General features: G+C 41.1%; 1 protein-coding gene across 5 annotated transcripts in view; it reads left to right on the plus strand.

The window, feature by feature from the left end:
• Window positions 1–20,184, plus strand: part of MAP3K4 (mitogen-activated protein kinase kinase kinase 4) — a 120,296-nt gene that overhangs the window by 79,216 nt on the left and 20,896 nt on the right. For 3 of the 5 annotated variants that reach the window (XM_081943457.1, XM_081943453.1, XM_081943455.1), the window contains exons 5-16: window positions 4,073–4,216; window positions 6,037–6,194; window positions 7,528–7,644; window positions 8,298–8,397; window positions 8,484–8,567; window positions 9,302–9,568; window positions 10,461–10,610; window positions 12,184–12,345; window positions 13,899–14,032; window positions 15,976–16,054; window positions 16,850–16,928; window positions 18,889–18,985. In XM_081943457.1, coding sequence (XP_081799583.1) covers window positions 4,073–4,216; window positions 6,037–6,194; window positions 7,528–7,644; window positions 8,298–8,397; window positions 8,484–8,567; window positions 9,302–9,568; window positions 10,461–10,610; window positions 12,184–12,345; window positions 13,899–14,032; window positions 15,976–16,054; window positions 16,850–16,928; window positions 18,889–18,985 — 1,571 coding nt within the window. The remainder of the gene's footprint in view (window positions 1–4,072; window positions 4,217–6,036; window positions 6,195–7,527; window positions 7,645–8,297; window positions 8,398–8,483; window positions 8,568–9,301; window positions 9,569–10,460; window positions 10,611–12,183; window positions 12,346–13,898; window positions 14,033–15,975; window positions 16,055–16,849; window positions 16,929–18,888; window positions 18,986–20,184) is intronic. The other 2 variants (XM_081943454.1, XM_081943456.1) reach the window with 1 other exon arrangement.

Consider the following 20,184-nt stretch of genomic DNA (forward strand, 5'->3'; position numbering starts at 1 on the left):
CTTCCTTCCTGTCCAGGGTAGCACTATTATGGTTAAGGCAGCTTCTTGCTAAGCTTCCGACCAGGGATACCAAATTGAGGCAGGACGTTAACAAAATCATTGTGGCCACAGAGTACACTGCTGACGCCACATTAAACGCTGCCAAATTTGCATCCCAATCCCTAGTTTCTAATGTCACCACTCAGTGCCTGTTATGGCTAGGACATTGGAACGTGGATATGCGCTCCAAGTGGAAGCTTGCTTCTGCCCCCTTCAAAGGGGGGCAAGTTGTTTGGGGAGGCCCTTGATCCTGTCCTCATTGAAAATAAGGACAAAAAGAAGGTCATGCCTTTGGTTAATAAGAAGTCTGATCGCAAAGGACCCCAATCCTACAGGAGGCAGCCCTTTCGAAACACGGAACAGTTGGTTCTTTCCAACGTTCCTTTAACCAGGGCATAGATAGGTCTCATGACCGTCAGCCCTTTCGTGACAGAGGCCGCCAACAATCCTCCTTTAAACGTCCCTATCGCGGAGGGTCCAGTTCCAAACCCTTCAGACAATATAAATGACCATCAGCGGATGGCTCCCATCGGAGGGCGTCTACAATTGTTCCACGCCCAATGGGAGCAGATCACGTCAGACCAGTGGGTCCTTCAAACAATCCGCATAGGTCTGACGTTAGAGTTCATATCCATTCCTCCTCGTCATTTCATTCGATGCCCGACTTCCACTTCCCCAGTCAGGAAGGCTCTCATGGAACAGGATATCCTTCATCTAAGGGAAATCAGGGCCATAGAACTGGTTCCATCAGGCCAGGAAGGGACAGGATATTACTCCATCCTCTTCCTTGTTCCAAAGAACTCCGGGAGGTGGAGGGGGATACTAGATCTCAAAAACTTAAACTGACACATAGCTTACAGGAGGTTCAAGATGCAGTCCCTTCAGTTAATACTGGGCTGCATCAGGCCGGGAGATCTCTTAACATCGATAGATCTCAAAGAGTCCTATCTACACATTCCCTTTCGCAAGACTCACTGCAGGTTCCTGTGATACTTTTATGCAGGCCACCACTACCAGTACAGAGCCCTGCCATTCAGCCTGTCATCGGCTTCTCGGAACTTCACGAAGATCCTGGCTGCAGTGGCGGCCTTCCTAAGTGCTCGTCCAGTGTGACTGCATTGCTACCTGGACGATGTCCTCATCCAGTCCTCGTCATGACAACAAGCGGTGCAGGACCTACAACACACGCTACAAACCCTCCAATGGCATGGGTTCTCCATCAACACAGAAAAAAGTAATCTAACATGGACCACCAGGCTGCAGCACCTCGGCTCCGTCATCAACACCAGGAGCTGTCAGTTCTCCCTGTCTCCGGAACGGCTGGTGAGCATCAGAGATCTGGTGCGACATGTATAACGGTCGTCGCACGCATCAATTGTTCAGTTGTCCCAACTCCTGGGTAAAATGATTTCATGCCTGTCGATAGTGCCTTAGACATGCCTCCATTCCTGACATCTGCAATGGCTCCTCCTGCCCTACCAGAGGGCCAACCAGAGCAACTCTCAACATCTGATTCCGGTCTCACCAAAGGTACCCCAGTCCTTCCAGTGATGGCTGCCCCCCCCCCCCGCTCTGGCGAAGAGCATCCTCTTCAAGGAGCCAGACCATCTCACCATCACGACAGATGCCAGCCTCTTCGGCTGGGGTGCTCATCTCCACAACCAGATGGTTGTCAGCCGAGGCATCACACAGCATCAACTGGTTGGAGTTGAGAGCATTCACTTCTATGACTGCATCAGGGGGTGTCACGTGGGAATCCTAACGGACAATGTGACCACAAAGGCGCACATAAACCGCCTAGGGGGCACTCACTCCAGGTCCCTGATGGCGGAGACCAAGCTCCTGGGAAGGTGGGCAGAAAAACACCTGTGCTTGATCCAAGCGGAGCATATCTCCAAGGTGAACAAAATCCAAGCGGACTGCCTCAGCAAGGCCACGGTTGACCACTCGGAGTGGTGCCTGCACCCAGACTTGTTTCACCATCTGTCCCTGAGGTTTGGCCGTCCTCTAGTCGACCTGTTCGCCACCCCGGAGAGCATGCACCATCCCAGGTTCTCCGCCAGGTTTCACACCCCGCAAGCCTAGGAGGTCAATGCACTTCACTGTCCGTGGCCACCGAGACTGCTGTACGTGTTTCCTCCAACTCTTCTCCCCAGGGTGATCCGGAAGATCCTGTCGGAGGAAGCGGAGATCCTGCTTGTGGCTCCCTGTTGGCCCAGAAGAACCTGGTTTGCCGACCTGGTGAGTGTCTCCGTCAACCCACCTTGGTGGATTCCCCAACACGAGGTCTCTCTCTGCCAGGGGGCGCTTCAACATCTAGAGCCCTAGTGGCTACAACTAGCCGTCTGGCACTTGAGAGGAACCTCCTAAGTCAGGGTAGATTGTCCACCAAGATCATTCACACCATTCAGGGCTGGCTCCTAACACGCTCAGGCGACAGGTAGCAGCCTTGTCCACCATTCTGGCAGTGGATGAACACTCGTCCCTCGGTCGCCATCCCATAATCCGCAGCTTCCTGCGGGGTGCAACCAACTTGAGGCCCCTGGTCATCCACAGATACCCATCCTGAGTTCTTAACGTAGTGTTACGGACCCTCATTGCTCCACCCTTTGAACCTCTCCGGTCTGCCAGCCTCAAACATCTGACATTCAAAACCACTATTTTGATTGCCATCACCTCTGCCCAATACATTTCTGAATTGGCAGCGCTGTCAATTCGAGAGGACTTGTGCCTGATACAACCTGATAGAGTAATCCTACGTTTGGACCCGGCATTTATCCCCAAGATCAACTCCTGGTTTTACCAGGCCCAGGAGGTCATCCTCACGGATTTTTATTCACACCCCAAACATTCTAAAGAAAATACCACAAGGTATCGTCTCCTACCATCGGATGTTGGTTGTGGGCCTGCATTACATTGGCCCACGTTCTTCAATCCACACCGGTGCCATGCCATATCACCACACATTCAACAAGAAGCGCCACCACCACGGCGGCCTGGGCAACCCAGGCACCAATAGAGGGAGATTTGCAGAGCAGCGATGTGGACTTCCTTGTCTCTCTTTGTTCGCAACTACAAATTGGACAAATTTGCTTCAGTGGAGGGGGCGTTTGGGAGGCGAGTTCTTCAGGGCATTCATACCATCAGAGAGACGCTGCAAGCTCCTGCTTCACGCCCCAGTGACACTTAGCTTGGGTATGTCCCATGCTTGGACTCTCCATGCAGCGCCCAGGAAAATGACCATTGGCTTACCTGAAGGGTCGTTTTCTGGGCACTGCGAAGGAGAGTCCAACCCCACCCACAGTCTATCTCCACTATTTGACGTCTGACCTTGATCTGGACTTGTCGCAGTATACTGACTTTGTGGTATTCGTTCTTGGACTTCTCAGCGTGCAACGTGCATGCCTTCATTGAGAAAATCTGAAGAATAGTCAGCACCAGAGGCGCGGCTTAAAGTTTCAATTCAGTCCTGGGCAGATTGGCTGTAATTAACCCATGCTTTGACTCTCCTTCGCAGCGCCCAGAAAACGACCTTTCAGGTAAGCCAATGGTCATTCTATGTCATTCAGCAATAAAAAATATTTAGGCTGATAACAAAAATGGCCTTTTGATATAGATGGTACCAATAATCCACAATCAGTATCCTCCAAGAAAAAAAAATAAACATATCGCTTTGGTCTTAAATGAAAACTACCGTTATTCAGTATTCAAGCAAATATGGGAAAAAATGCAGACGGTAGAGGGATAATAGTACTTGCCAAATTTCATGAGACAAAACATTACAGCAAGAGGCCATGTGAAGATGGAAAATGGATGACAGGGGGACTTAGATTCATATCCTGCAGACATCAGCTGTTCTACCAAATGGGGTTTTATTTTGCATCACCCTTTTTGTGGGGTGTTTGTCTCATGTACCAGCAGATCTTAAGAGGACAGATATTTATAGAATTTGCTCTTTAGAAACATCTTTGCATTTTGCAGCATGAAAACACCAGATTGATCGGTGTACTATTTATGGACTGTTCTCTTGCAGCTAGTGCGCGAGTGTAGAGAGGTTCTAAAAGGTGGCCTCCTGATGAAGCAATATTACCAGTTTATGTTACGCGAGGTTGTGGATGACCTTCAGAACCACTGCAACATCGACTCTTTCGAAGAAGACTTGCAGAAGATGTTAACGGTAAATAACTATTCAGTGTTAATATCTGATGATTCAAGTACCGTTTGGTTATTTTTAGATTACTTCAATTAACAAAAAGCTTTCCTAGCCTGTAAAAACCTTCATTTTGTATTTCAACCAATACTCTGATCATTGCCTATTCCGTAGGCTACCTGAGCCCATCAATGAGCTAGCGAAGCAGGACTACCCGAAAATAAATTTCCTATTAGTGCTTCTTATATATTTGAAGCATACCCTTTGTACCATACCCTGAGACTGCAGATCTGAAGAGAGATATATTCTGCCTTCTTCCCTTTGTCTAAGAGTCTTTAAAGTTTGCTTGTTTATATTTAGTCAATATATTTATAGCCACCCTGTTGAAAACAGTCAAGGTAAATATATTAACATTAGGGATCAAACAGTCATAAAATGCAATAAATGATGACAGATTGCGCCACGGATATACAACCATTGTAAAACTCGAACCAGACAGGTTGACAAATTTGATGATGTACTTATGAGACTAGGTCTTCCAAGCCTTAAAAAAATGGAAGCAGGATCAAGACCATCTGGGGCTCAGAAGGAAATACTGTTTCAAAGGGAGGGCACAGTGACAAAAAGCATGGTTAGAATGTCTATGGAGATTCTCAGTCATCCAGGTTATGTTGTCCCAAAGGTACTTTTTAAAGAGGCAACTGGACTGTCTGGTTTTTCTTTGAAGACTTTTTGCTTGTCAAGAGAGCTGAAGAAGCTTCTTCAATGAGAAGTGGATTATCTTCAAAGAAAATCCAGTTGCCCCTTGAAAAATCACCTTTGGGACATGGTTAGAACCATGTATGCTTTCTAGCAGGAAGTACCTTGTGATGAGGGTAACATGACCCCATCCAAAAAGACCAACTGCAGGGAGCTTACTCTTTGTTGATATTCCTGGCCCTGCGGAATTGAAGGAACACATATTATCTTCTAACATCTGCCAGGATAACTAGGCCCACAGAGAAAGAGATGTATTTTTCTCCCAGGCAAGAAACTGATAATTCTTGCTTCAGTTTTCAAAGTGTAGCTCTTGACAGTAATAAGTCTTATTTGTATGAGTCACCAGTAGACTCTCTTTTTGGTGTTAAAAGCCACAGGTATGTTGAAGGTATATTTAATACACGTTATGGTAGACCAGTGCTGTTGATTGAATTAAGTACAGGTAGTCCTCAACTTACGACCACAATTGAGCACAAAATTTCTGTTGTTAAGAGAGACATTTGTTGAGTTGTGCCCCATTTGATGACCTTTTTGCCATAGTTGTTAGGCAAATCACTGCAGTTGATAAGTAACATGGTTGTTAAGTGAATCTGGATTCCGCGTTGATTTTGCTTGGCGAAACGTGAACACATGAACTTGGGACACAGCAATAGTCATAAATGTGGGTCAGTTGTCAAGCATCTGACTTTTGATTATATGATCGTGGGGCTGCTACAAAGGCTGCTACAAATGATCATGTCACCTTTTCAGAGCTGTTTGTAACTTTGAATGGTCACACAATGAACTCTTGTAAGTTGAGGACTACCTGTACACAATTCCTTAGGTGAAAGTACCCCTTTCCCAAACCAATGAGGCCTCTCTTGAGGTTTCCAGTAGTTTTTGAGGAATTCTGTCTCTTGATTGGCATGGAGGTTGGGGACTATAATTCTGCTCCGGGAAGATGAGAATTGATAAAAGGGTTGTTGATTGGAGAGAGGAGAATTGTAAGCAACGTTCCGTTTTATAAATCTAACATGATACTATGGATGAGGATTTGTCTTTGCTCTTTAAATGGCTTTCCCTACTCTTTCTTTCCTCTGGGTTTCAAGGTTTATTTTAATTACATGCGAGGCTGGATCCAAATGCTACAGCAGTTACCTCAGGCATCTCATAGTTTGAAGAATCTTTTGGAAGAAGAATGGAATTTCACCAAAGAAATAACGCCTTATATACGAGGAGGTGAAGCTCAAGCTGGAAAACTATTCTGGTAGAATTGCATTATTACTATGAATGTTCTGTCTGTTTATATTGATTTACTTTCTTTCAATAAGTGAAAATTCATACCTTTGAAAAATAGTCCCCATTTAAAATTTCTGGGATTTATTTTAAAGTCCAAACGACTTTTTAACACTATATTTCCATTAACAATTGTAATATTTTTTTAATGTTGCTTAACTTTTATATTCTGTCAAATTGAAAGTTGATCTTTTGAATGATAACTAACACTTCTAGTTTGATATTAATTTTACTTGAATAATTTTAATGGAAGCCAATTATTTATTCAAAATATGTTTACTTACTGTTTAGCTCTGTTCTTGGTGCTAATTTTCCCCCCCACACACACTCTTCCACATGTCAAATAGACTCATTAAAGTATGGCCAAGAAATTTGCCTATCCAGGAGTGTTGATTTTCATTTCCTGCTCTTTTCCAAAACATTTATCCTATGTTTTGGCACAGAAATATCTTATGGAGAAAATACTAGGTTGCCATGTTATTCTTTTGCAAATTAAACAAAGTTACAGGGCAGAGTCTGTAATTTATTGCAGAGGTCTCCAGGTTTGGCAATATGCCATCTGAGTAATTCTGGGAGTTGAAGTCCACAAGTCTTAAAGCTGCCAAGTTTGTACCTTGATCTATTGCTTCCTGGAATGCAAATCTGGCACATGACTTTTATATCTGCTTATGTGTGCTGTATTTAGCAATGTACAGAAACTATGTCTAATTATATATAGCTGTGATGAAAATTCGTAATGATAAATTAAATTCAGGTACTAAACGTGGTGGCAGTTTTCTTATCTATCTATCTTAGCTATCTATCTATCTATCTATCTATCTATCTATCTATCTATCATCTATCTATCTATCTATCTAAAAACTTCAACCCACTTGAAATCAGGATCAGAAATATTTGATTTTCTCTGACAGCTTTATTTGCATCTTAGATAAATAAATGAAAAAAGGATATTAATCTTTTATTTGATAAATGTATCTTTAATTTAGCGTTTACTCCCCTGTTCACTCTTTTTTTTAGTTCAAATTACCTCCCCAAATAAGATGGGGAAAAATAAGATGGGAGGAATTTAAATATCATATACTTATATCGGAATTACTGCATTGCCTTGTAGTGCAGAGATGCAGAACGTGGCTTTGCAGAACCCTAATTTCCAGAGCCTGAGTCAGTCTGGGTTGAGAAATGTTAGGTTTTGCACTGAGCAATGTTTGGAGGGCCAGTGTTCCTTTATCTCTATTATAGTTCCAGGAAAGGAACTTTTTGGTGCGTAAACTTTCTCGGAAGTGACTGTTTTATTTTGGTTGTAGTGACATCGCAGGACTACTATTAAAATCAACAGGAATCTTTTTGGACTCTGGCTTACAAGAGAGCTGTAATGAATTTTGGGCTAGTGCTGATGACAGTGCTGCTTCAGATGAAATCAGGTATTCCTCCTCGAAAAATATTCATATATGAATAAAGCACTATTGTTGATACTGATTAAAGTTAATGAGGAATATAGTCAAGATGAGGAGAACAATTTTTGTGCAGCACACCTAGATAATAAGTGATTGCATCATTGGGATATTGTGCTTTCAGTGATTCCAGTTAGGTTCATTCTCGGCTGATATTATTTCATTATCAATTGCTGTTGTGTTTGGTTGTAATTCTATGTGTGCCACTTAGAGTCATAATTTTGAGATTGGCAGCTATTTCAATAGGTATAATCAATACAATCCTTGCTTAGCGACTGCCTGCTTTAGTAACTGCTAATACGTCAATGATCTAAAGTAACTCTACAACTATTCTTTACATGTACGACCTTTTGGGGACTGCAAAGCAAAAGAAAACTGAAGTAAGAACATAAGCAAAGCTGCTGTTTCCCTGATGATTATTTTGTTTCATGAGTGTGTTGCCAGTCCCAGTTGTGATAACTAAGAACTGCCTGCAAATAAAGTATATACTTTAGCAATCGTAATTGCATTTTTAGTTTCTTGTTTGCACATAGTTGCTTTCTGATCTTCACTTACATGCTCTTTTCCAACTTGGAATATTGAAACGAAAGGTATAGTGAATGCATTTTGTTTGATTTTTGTAGGAGGTCTGTTATAGAAACCAGCCGGGCATTGAAAGAGCTCTTTCATGAAGCTAGAGAGAGAGCATCGAAAGCTCTTGGCTTTGCCAAGAGATTAAGAAAGGTAAACAAATTAGACCAAATCCAGTTGCAATTACATGCTAAGCCGTACATTTGTAACAAAATGTACTTTTCTCACCATATTTGTAGGACCTTGAAATAGCAGCGGCGTTCACATTATCTGCCTCTGTGAGGGATTTCCTTGCTGCTCTGAAAGCACAGAAGTACACAAAGGTAAAAATCAGTCAGGGGGACGTAGCATGGGAATATTAATGAAAGGAGTCCCTGAGCTTACTCAGAAATTCAGATACAAGGGATGTCAGTTTAAAGAAAGAGGGAGGGAGAAGAGGGAGTCAAGCTATTCTCCAAAGCATCTGAAGGCAGGATAAGAAGCAATGGGTGGAAACTAATCAAGGAGAGAAGCAATTTAGAACTAAGGAGAAATTTCATGACAGTTAGAACAATTAATCAGTGGAACAGCTTGCCTCCAGAAGTTGTGAATGCCCCAACACTGGAAGTCTTTAAGAAGATGTTGGATAGCCATCTGTCTGAAATGGTATAGGGTTTCCTGCCTAGGCAGGGGGTTGGACTAGAAGACCTCCAAGGTCCCTTCCAACTCTGTTATTCTAAATTCTAAATATACTTAATGGGAAGACAAATGTTTGCTGTTTCTAGATACTTACTAAGGCTAGATTGCTAGCAACCAGGTAATGACAATATAAACTATTTTGCAAATGGAATTGTCCCAGTTCAGAGGGACTCCCATTATTAATTCTCCGAAAACTTTTTGCAGATCAAAGAAACAAAAGCAGTCTGTGTTGGAGGTTGGGGGAGGGGGGGTTGAGTGGTTACAAATCTGTTTTATTTGCATAGATAATGCATTTGTTTTGACCTCTCCAACAAACAGAGAACATTTTGAAAATGGGATATGATCTCCTTATTAACTGTTTCAACCATTTGTTTTACAGGTACAAATTCCTGGGCTTGAAAATTTACAAATCTTCATGCCAGATACTTTTGCACAGGAAAAACCTCTTATCTTGCAGTTGCTTAATGCAGCTGCTGGAAAGGATTGCTCGAAAGATTCTGATGAGGTTGCAGGGGAATCATTTTTACTGATGACAAAATACAGTGAAAAAGACCAAGAATTTGATGACAGCTGGAGCACTTGGGAAGGCCAGCCAATCAAAATAGTTCCTCAAGTAGAAACTATTGATACACTGAGAAGTATGCAGGTAAAGTCTTTCTGTGTTAGCTAAAACAGGACTCAAATGCTGGGTGATTCTTAATGTGTTCTAAATCAGGGGATCTCCAACCATGCCAACTTTACAACTTGTGGACTTCAACTCCCAGAACCCAGCATGCACTGGCTGAGGAATTCTTGGAGTTGAAGTCCACAAGTCATAAAGTTGCCAAGGTTGGAGACCCCTGTTCTAAATTACATCTGAAATACTACTACAATAAGGTCCCGGGTATTTAATAATGTGGGTTTCCCTTGTTAGGTATTCTAAACACAATATTGAGTCAAGGTACTGGACTAGAAACCAGGAGACAGTGAATTCTAGCCTTTCTTTTGGCACAAAGCCAGCTGGGCGAATTTGGGCCAGTCACACACTCTTCACCCCTAGAAAAGAAGTCACAGCAAACCATTTCTGAAAAGCGTTGGCAATCTGCAGGGATTTATCTAGGCTGTTGCCTAGCAGGTGTGATCTGAAGGCACAAATAAAAGTTGTGTAGCATTTTCATGTTGTAAACAAACCTTTCATCTTCTTTAATTTCCCCAAGAAACAACAGACATAAATGTAATTAAAATTCCATTGTGAGTGACGGCCTTTTGACAAATGGGATAATGAACACATTTTTTTTAGCACAAAAGATTCTCATTCCTCTATTAACAACTTCCAGTAAATATTTGGACAAACCCTTTGCATAGAAACCGGCTTCTATTTATAAAATTGCACCTAATTGATCATAATGAGAGAAGCCTTTAATAAATCCAAATATGTAACTGATTCTCATTAAGTTGGTTAATTTTCTGGGAAGAAAAGTTCCATCCTTGGAATATTTAGAGTGCATCGAATAATTTGAGTCCTATTTTCAGCAACACTGTGTTCCCTTCTGTTCTAGGTTGACAACCTCCTCCTTGTGGTAATGCAACCGGTTCATCTTGTGAGCCAGAGAAAAGCCTTTCAGCAGTTATTTGAAGGATTGATCTCTTTGCAGCAGGAGCAAACTTCCAGCCAACCAGTAATTGCCAAAGCTTTGCAACAGTTGAAGGTACAGCGCTTTCTAATTTAGAATCTCCTAGGCCAGGAGCGCACAGCTATGGCCCTTTTACAACTTGTGGACTTCAGCTTCCAGAATTCCAGAGTTTAGGTCCACAGGTGGTTAAAGGGACCGTAGTTGCCCAGTCTTGGTCTTGGCTGTTTATTCTAATTCATTTATCATTTCAAAATGTATAATAAGCCAGTTGCTTTCCATAGAAAGTCAACAAGGCAATATTTGCCCTGAAGTTTTACAGATTGATATTTGTAATTCTATAATTTTTTTAGGTTGAGACCTTATGAATTTGGATTAGGGATTTGCAAATAAGTGACATACTGTATGGATGGATGTACTGGTTGCATGTACTGATTACGCAGCAGAGCTGTCTATATTTTGATATATATTCAAAACATTTCCATAAGTGCTGCATAATAAGAAGTGGTAACAGAATCTTTTTTTTTAAAAAAAAACTCTATATCTGTGGTGAGTTCCGGATCCTGTTGCAACCGGTACGGTGCAACGGGGCCTGGCTTCACCCACATGCACACACATACAGCGTGCGCATGCGTCCTTACCTTGTGACGCTCCAGCTGCTCGGTAGAGCGTCGCGCAGGCACCGTATGCTCTGTGCGTAGAAGCGCCAAAGAGCTCCAATACAGGTAAGGAGCTCGGATGGGCGGGTGGGCCCTCCGGAGCACCGTACCGGAATGGTACCCAGTGCTCCCAGCAGGCACTAGTATGCCCGTACTGGGGCGTACCGCCTGCAACCGACCACTGCTCTATATGTATCTTTGAGGAGTTATGAGCAGGTTCCTAACATGACTGAAAATATACATAAATATAATTATGAAGTGTGTGTGCAAGAAACATAAAAATGTTGTGTCCGCAATTCATTGTCTGATGTATCTGCCAAAAGAATACATGCCATATTATTGATGATTTTTTTTTTTAGTTGTTAATATATTTTTACACAGTTCAACCGAAATAATGCCATTAATTTCAATGAGGCTAATTCCAGGTAAATGTATACAGGTAGCCCTTGACTTACAACCAGAATTGTTACAACAATTTCAGTCATAAGTCATGACAGTGATAAATTGAGGCACCTAAGTGATGGCACCTGGTTTTACAACCAGTTTTACAGCAGTTGTTAAGTAAATAACATGATCATAGGTCCAAATCAGACATAAGTGTCAACCCATCCTCCTAAATGGGCATTTTCCCCAAAAAAACTGGCAAATTGAGTGACTGCAGGACACTACAACTACAGTCAATAAAATACCAGTCATAAATATGATGCAGGGGAGCTGAGTGGCATTTTACAATGGCCAGAAGTACTTTATTGATTGTAAAGCACCCTTTCCTGTCGTACCTCCGGACAGCTGTTAAATAACTGGCTGTAAGTTGAGGTCTACCTGCATAGGATTGCAATACTACCCCTCAATTCTAGATTAATTATCTAAATAGCAAAGATGTAGGCATTTATGTTTATTAGTAGGATTGTTATGTTTATGTAAATTCCAGCCGAATTATGTGTCTTTACATTCCAAACATATCTGCCGAGCTTTTTTTCTGTATTTTCCAGAGTGATGCTTTGCACCTGTGCAATAAGATCAGCAGCGCAATCGATAGAGTTGATCATATGTTCACTTCTGAATTTGATGCTGAACTTGATGAATCAGAATCTTCCACCCTACAGCAATATTATAGAGAAGCCATGATTCAGTGTTACAATTTCGGCTTTGAGGTAGGTCCAGGAGAAATTTCTTTTGCCTTTTCAGAAAAAAAAAGGAAGTTGTATATTTTAACTAAACACTGGCAAACTGTTACTTCACCTCAAGTTATTTATAGCTATTACATGCAAATCAACATACAGGAAAAATAAGAGCTAAGAGAATATGATAGTTAAGGTGACAGGCTGGAATTGAGAAATCTCAGGTTCTATCTGGATGATCACTGGATGATTGGGGTTGATCACTCTTTCTCAGCCTAACCTACCTCAGAGGGTGGTTGTTTTGAGGGAAAATAAGCATGAATTGAAGAGATCTATTTTTGTCTAGTGGTTAAGGCTAGCAAGCAGTAGACTGTGAGTTTGAGTCCCACCTTAGCCACGAAAGCCAACTCGGTGATCTTGGACCAGTTAGTCCCTGTCAGCCCAACTCACCTCACAGGGTTGTTGTTATTATGGGGAAAATAGGAGGAAGGTGTTCGCTACCTTGACTTATTTGTAAAAAATATAAAGGCACAGGATACAAATTAAATAAATGCTATGCACATTATCCTAATCTCTACAAAAGGCAGAATACAAATCTAATGTATAAACAGAATATTTATCATGATCAAAATACATTCTTTTTTGAAAACCAAAGCTGGTTTTTTTTTGTTGTTGTTGTTGTACACAATACAGTGTTGTATATTATGTGCATGACAAGAAGGACCAATCTTGCCTGCTTTGACAGAGGCTGCTGCATTTTTGGAATAAATTGTTGATTTTTCGGTTATTTTCTGTAAAAGCAATCCGTTCCAACGGTGCTTATAGTACGGGCCGTGTGCTTTCAAACTTGTTTGTTGTTTGATTGTTAATTAAAGGTATGTCCCACCTGTTTCTTTAGGTGCTCAGGACAGACTTCAAAGCACTCCTTCCTCCTATTTTTACCCATAACAAAGACTCTGTGAGGAAGGTTGGGCTGAGAGAAAGAATGCTTAGCCCAAAGTCATCCTTCCACGGCTGAGGGAGAACTTAGAGCTTGTCTCTCCACTCCCCATCTCCAGTCCAAACCCTCAAGCACTGCATCACGTTGGCTGTCTCTTTTGTTATTTGTTTATGAGAAGGTTCTAGAAGTAGGTCCCAATAGTTCCTAATTTTTCTAGTAAGATGCAGACCTGTATAATATTTGCAGTTTCATCTTATCTCAGATCAGTTCTGGGTAGCAGGATGAGACTTCTTTCAGGTAAAAAATTGGGAGATATGTCCTAATCACATTTGGATGCTGTCCCCAATCTTTTTTTTTCCTGGGAGATGCCATTACCTGTCAATCATAGAGGTCTTCCTTTGCCTTCAGAGCAAGGTACCTCCCAAATGCACCCATCACCATTGCAATTGAGTCTATCCATCTTGCTGCTGGTCACCATCTTCTTGTCTTTCCTTCCACCTTTTCTAGAATTTTCCAAAGAGTTTGATCTTTGGATAATGTGTCCAGAGTTGGATAATTTTTGCCTGATTGCTCTTTAGTTGTACCATTAGCCTATTCTAGCCATTGTATGCTCATTATCTGGACTGATCATTTAAATCTATTACAGTATCACAAAGAAGTCATCCGACTAATGTCTGGAGAATTTAGACAGAAAATAGGAGACCAGTATATCAGTTTTGCAAGAAAATGGATGAATTATGTCCTTACTAAATGTGAGAGTGGACGAGGCACCAGACCCAGGTAATGACAAAGTAGATAGTTTTTAAATGTTTTCTATCCCTTTCATTTCTGTGAAATGTGTATCTTAAACACAGAAGAGAATTGCTGTCTAGCAATTGATTTAATTAGTATTGATTAAATTATTAAATAACAATTAATGCAGTGCCCATGCATTAAATAAACACTGCAGTTTAGAATGTAGTCACTATTGCCTCAGATAAAAGTATACTTGAACTTCATGACTTCTGTGGGAAGTGACCGTAAAGTTGAAAGCATATTGTGGCATTGTAGTTTTTAGCTGTCCTTACTATGAGAACGTCCTTTCTAATATACTTATTTTGAAAAATAATTGTTATGACTGGAGATATCGTGGAATTGATGGGGTGGGGCTAATACGTCTGGAGGAGGAAGAATAGATAAGTGTCTCCTTGCCTGATTCTAATCAGATTGTGGTTTCCAACTGCAACAATTTGTTCTAAGATATTCAGCACCTTACATGGAATAAAGAGCATACTTTGCTTGCTTGCTTTGTATACTGCTTATTCCCAAAGTGGCTAACAATTACATTCATTACATAGATTACAGTAACCTTGAAAAGAATGGATAAGTTGGCATACAATATAAACAAAATTAATAACAAACGTGTCAAAAAAAGTACACATAATTATGTGCCTACCAATTTCTTACCGCCTGCCGCCTGCCTGCCTGCCTGAAATACCTAGGTATAAGTTGCTCTCCCGAAACCAAGGACAGAATGAGTAAATCAGATCTCTGTGTGGCAGAGTTCCAATGCATGGAGGTAGAAAGCCAAAATGTTAATCCACCTTCCAAAATCCAATCAGGTTGCATTTTGTATTTGGCCTGATTGAATGGGCAGATGAACCTGAGGCCTGGGGGGGGGTGTATTCCCACAGATAACCCATTCAATGTCGTGGGGAATTAAAGGTCATAATATCAACACATTTGAATTGTAGCCAGAAGCCCAATGGCAACCAGTGCAGCTTTCCAAACAGCTGGGTCACCCGAGCATAAATGGGGTACACCCGTCACTGCCACATATACCAGTTGCTGCTTGCAAATGCTTTTCCAGGGCAGCCTCACATAAAGCATGCTGCAGTACTCCTAGCAGGAGGTGATTAAGGCATGAATAAGTCAGTATATTTAAAGCACAAAATGGCAAATTGACTTATATCCAAGGCCCACTGTGTTTTCAGGGTTGAGCTCTATTCTGGTTCTTTGTTTTCTCAGTCCAAATTCAGCAGTTTTCCCCATTTTGTTTGGAGGGGTTTTTTGATCATTTTTGCCGAATTTTATTTTTCATCTGAAAAAGGACGTTAGAAAAACTTGAGGGACCACCTGATTTCTTTTTGTAAAGCATCTTTAATTAAACATGTGGAGGTTACTGCACTGTTTCTTATTAATAGTAGCTTTGAAGTAGCTTTGGGTACGCAACCTTGAATTAACCCTATTACTTAAATTATAAATACTTGAAAGGCAAGCATAACAGAGAATTATTATAGGCGGTACTCAACTTATAACTGGTTGCTTAATGATCATTCAAAGTTATGATGGCTTCGGAATGGGTGCCTTACACTGGCAAGGGTACATTTCAGGGGCTTTTCAACCAGTTCAATTTATGGCTGGTTGCAGCATCCTGCAGTCATGTAATTTGCTGGCTTCTGATTTTTAAAAAATCTCATTTGGGAGAATGGGTTCATTTAATGGCATGTGATTTGCTTAATGACCATGTAATTCAGATGTACAACTGTGATTTGTGTAAAAACTGCCGTAAATTCAGTAAAAAAAACCAAACTGGTCCAGTCATGTGAATGCCTTGACTTATGACCACAATTACGACCAAAGTTCTGGTCCCAGTTGCGGTCAAAAGTTGAGAATTACCTGTGTTCTCAATACATAGAATTTTTGGTACAAACGTCAACCAGTAATTTCTTTCTGTTGGACAGGTGGGCAACACAGGGGTTTGATTTCCTTCAAGCCATTGAACCAGCCTTTATTTCTGCTCTGCCTGAAGATGAGTTCTTGGTATGCTTATTATTATTATTATTATTATTATTATTATTATTATTATTATTATTATTATTATTATTATTTATTAGACTTGTTAGCCGCTCCCTCTCCACGAAGGGACTCAGGGCGGCGTACAATAAATAAATCACATGTTACATGATTAGACATTACACGGTTAGACATTACACGGAGGAGGTATAAAATCCCAACAATTGTTACAATACATAAAACAACACTAATAATAAGGTTAAAAATTAAAATACCCCGATTTAAAATTTTAAAATGTAAAAAGTTTATAATTGCCAGGAGGATTAGAGATAGAACTATAGTTGAGCCAGGCCAGCTAGTTGGAAAAGGTGGGTCTTGAGTTTTGTACGGAAGGAGCGGAGGTCGGTAGTAATCCTAATGTCGGGGGGGAGGTCATTCCAGAGGGCTGGGCCCATCACAGAGAAGGCCCTATTCCTGGGCGCCGCCCTTTGGCACTGCTTAGTGGACGGCACCCGGAGGAGTCCCTCTCTGTGAGAGCGGATTGGTCGTAGGGATGTATGGGGCAGGATGCGATCCCGCAAGTAACTAGCTGTTAATTAATCATACATTTCAAGTGGATAAACACATTGCTAACTATATAAAACCAGTAGCTGTCCTACTAAAAAGGATTTGAATAGTTTATCCTTATTTATTAATTAATGGCTTAATTTACATTAAATTAACAATGGGTTCCCAATCTCTTCATTTCTCGTGATTTGAAGATACAGCAGTATAACTTTCAATGTTTTTTTTTCCTGTGTTCTCCCCCTCCCCCCTCCCCAGAGTTTGCAGTCATTGATGAATGAATGTATTGGCCATGTTATCGGAAAGCCTCACAGTCCTGTTACAGGTTTGTACCTTGGTAAGGCAGCAGTTGTAGTCTCTTCTATGGAATTTTGAAGTTAATGGCTTATAAAAATGGGATATGATCTAAGTTATTTGGAAATTAAATAAACACTTATTTAGTCACAGTTACAAGAATGCTAACAATATTAGCAGCTTTTAAGTATGAGATGTCCCAGATTATATATTTAAAAATAGAAGCAAAAAAGAGAAGACTAAATGGCAAAGATGCAAAGCAAGTATCTAACTGGACAGAGTTTTTCCCCCGAATTAGACATTTTATTAGAATGACATTAGGCAGGGAGCCGTGTTGCTTTTCCAGAGAACAGGCATTCCAGACATAGCAGCTGAGAAGGCCCTGTTGCACATTCCTGTCAAATGAGTCCTGGAAATCAAGATATGCAGCTGGGTCTTTCCAGATGATCTCAAAGAGTGGGAAGTTTCACATAGGAAGGAGTGGCGTTTTAGGAATCCTGGCCCCCAAATTGTTCAAAGCTCTAACAGTTTTTACAATGAGTCTGAAACTAAAGGCCCAGCGGATAACAATGGAGTCACATGTTTTGGATAACTCCTTGCAGCCTGTAGCTTTGCCGCTGTATTTTTTCTACTCATTGAAGTTTTTGGATCCTCTTCAAAGACTTCCGCCTGTGGGCATATTATTGCAGTGTTTTATTTGCCTTAACATGGAGCTGAAGCATTTGTAATCAAGGGGAACAGACTAGAATGTGATTTCTTACAGTTGTCATTGCAAGTACCAAAACCCAGATGTTTAGCTACCGCTATGCATTTCTTTCACAGGGTCCTATCTGAGATTCCTTAATTTTGAGTTGTGTACATTATGCCTTACAAACTGAAGTAGAGCCTATTGACTGCCTATTACAACATTCCAAGAGACTGGCAAACTACCCATTTTTCTCCTGTTATAGTTGACAAGAGTGGGGGGGGGGAATTATACCATTCTGCCGATTGATTTCATTGGGGTACAAGCCTATATGATTAAGCCTGGAATCTCATCTGCAGACTGCAGCATGTATTTCTCAACTGGGTATAGCTTTCTCTGAAGGAAATGAGTTGCTTATGTTGAAACATGACAGCATGTCTGCATCTATATGGCTGTAGAAAAGAACTATTCCACTACAAGTAATCCTTGTTTAGTGACTACAATTGTTCAAAGTTACAACTTTGATTAAAAAGGCAACTTTACAACCAATCCTCTCATTTACGATGCTTGTAAAGGAAAAGAAAAGCTGAATTAAGATTGTATGCACAGTCACGGTTTCACTTAGCAACCACTTTGATTGAATTGCCAGTCCCATGAGGGTTACCTGTGATATTAAAATGCATTTGTTCATCAAAGATGGGCCTGAAAAGTGAGTCGGTTCAAACCAATCCAGGTTAATTGTGAAAATTATGCCTACAGGCAAGTTAAATAGCAGGTAACAGCAGCTGGCCAATCTTGTCTGGGCTTGTAACCATGTAAAGAAACCACTTCTGGGTTGTTGCCTAGAAGACTTCTTAGTTATGTCTCTGTAGCCCTGAAGACATTTGAGCCAAATTATCAAGGTTGGAATTGGCTTATGACTTAAACTATATTGCCAAAAGTATTCGCTCACCCATCCACATAATCAGACTCAGTTGTGAGCGAATACTTTGGGCAATATAGTGTACTTTTTACTTCTACCTGCTTCTTTTTTTTCTGGTGAATTTTTGTGCCGAATGACTTCAACATAAATTATGCTGTTTTTGCTGCTCAATTTAGTAGCCTATTTATTTTGAGCTGACTTGATTATTACGGTTTATTTTAGTAGTTTGGTAGACACGTTTGAAGACAAAACCATGAACTGTTTAAAAACAGTTACAAAATCAGTGAATTCCAGTGCATTCTCTCATTTTTGACAAGTTTATTATAATCCAATGGTTTAAAGTGTGATGTGATGTTCCTTGTTCCCACACAAGTGTTCTTCTCTTTTTGCTTGCAGCTATTCATCGGAATAGCCCTCGCCCTGTGAAAGTACCCCGATGCCATAGTGATCCCCCAAATCCTCACCTCATCATCCCAACACCTGAAGGGTTCAGGTATGTAAAGCCTTATCCCAAACTTCCATTAACTTACGGAATACAAAAATGAAGTTTTTAAAGCAGTTCCAGCAATATTATCCTCTAGCTATCCTTCCTCCCCTTCTACATTGAAGCTCAGTCTTTGCATTCCTGGGGAAAACACAGTTTTCTCTCCACCCTTTGTAAAGACAGGGATCGTATCCTGCCCCATACATCCCTTCGGCCGATTCGCTCTCACAGAGAGGGACTCCTCCGGGTGCCGTCCACTAGGCAATGCCAGCGGGCGACGCCCAGGAGTAGGGCCTTTTCTGTGATGGGCCCGACCCTTTGGAATGACCTCCCCCCGGATATCAGGACTACCACCGACCTCCGCTCCTTCCGAAGGAAACTAAAGACCCACCTGTTCAATTTAGCCAGCCTGGCCTAATTCCTAATTCCCAATTTTAGTCCCTCAAGCCTGCATTTTTTAAATTTTCTAGGGGTATGCTTTTAGTTGTTTTTAACTTTTACTTTTTCTGTACAGTTGTATGAGGTTTAATTCGTTTTTAAGGGTATAGGATATTTGTCTTTTGTATTCGTTTTAATGAGACACCTGTACACCGCCCCAAGTCCCTTCGGGGAGAGGGGGCGGTCTATAAATCCTGAAAAATAAATAAAATAAATAAGACTTGCTCTTCTCTGTAGCGTGTGCAGCATGCCTGTCTGTAGTGGAATTGCACCTTTGACATTGCTGAATGACAAGCTGAGAAGTAATTTAGTTCTTCCTCTCCCTGTGCTGATTGTTAAATTAAAGAACACTTTGTATTGCTGCTTTTTTGTTTCTCCGTGGTACAAGGTCTGTAAGGCAGTCAGAACGAAGCAACTCTTCCTTTTTCTACTCCTATACATAACCGAGCTCTGTGGTACATTTTCCGCAGCCGTCTTTCCTTCCTTTCTGAATGCTCAGTCTTGAGGTGATCAAGAAAAGAATCATCAATCAATCAGTCTGCCAGACTACATTTTTTAATGCGGCCGAGAGAACATGCCTTTGGTGCTGTTTACTAAAATTTACTAAAAATGCCCACTTTTTAAAAATTGCCAAGGAACTGAGATCCAGAAGATAAGCTTTGGTGGTATCGCATTACCTTCTGTTTCTTAAAAATAAACGTGTGTGGATTTGTCTATGACATGGTGGCCTCCATGTTTTGTTGTTAGTGAAACTTAGTTCAATGCAACTA

This window comes from Natrix helvetica, assembly GCF_964273705.1.
Source record: "Natrix helvetica genome assembly, chromosome: 2".
Taxonomy (NCBI): Eukaryota; Metazoa; Chordata; class Lepidosauria; order Squamata; family Natricidae; genus Natrix; species Natrix helvetica.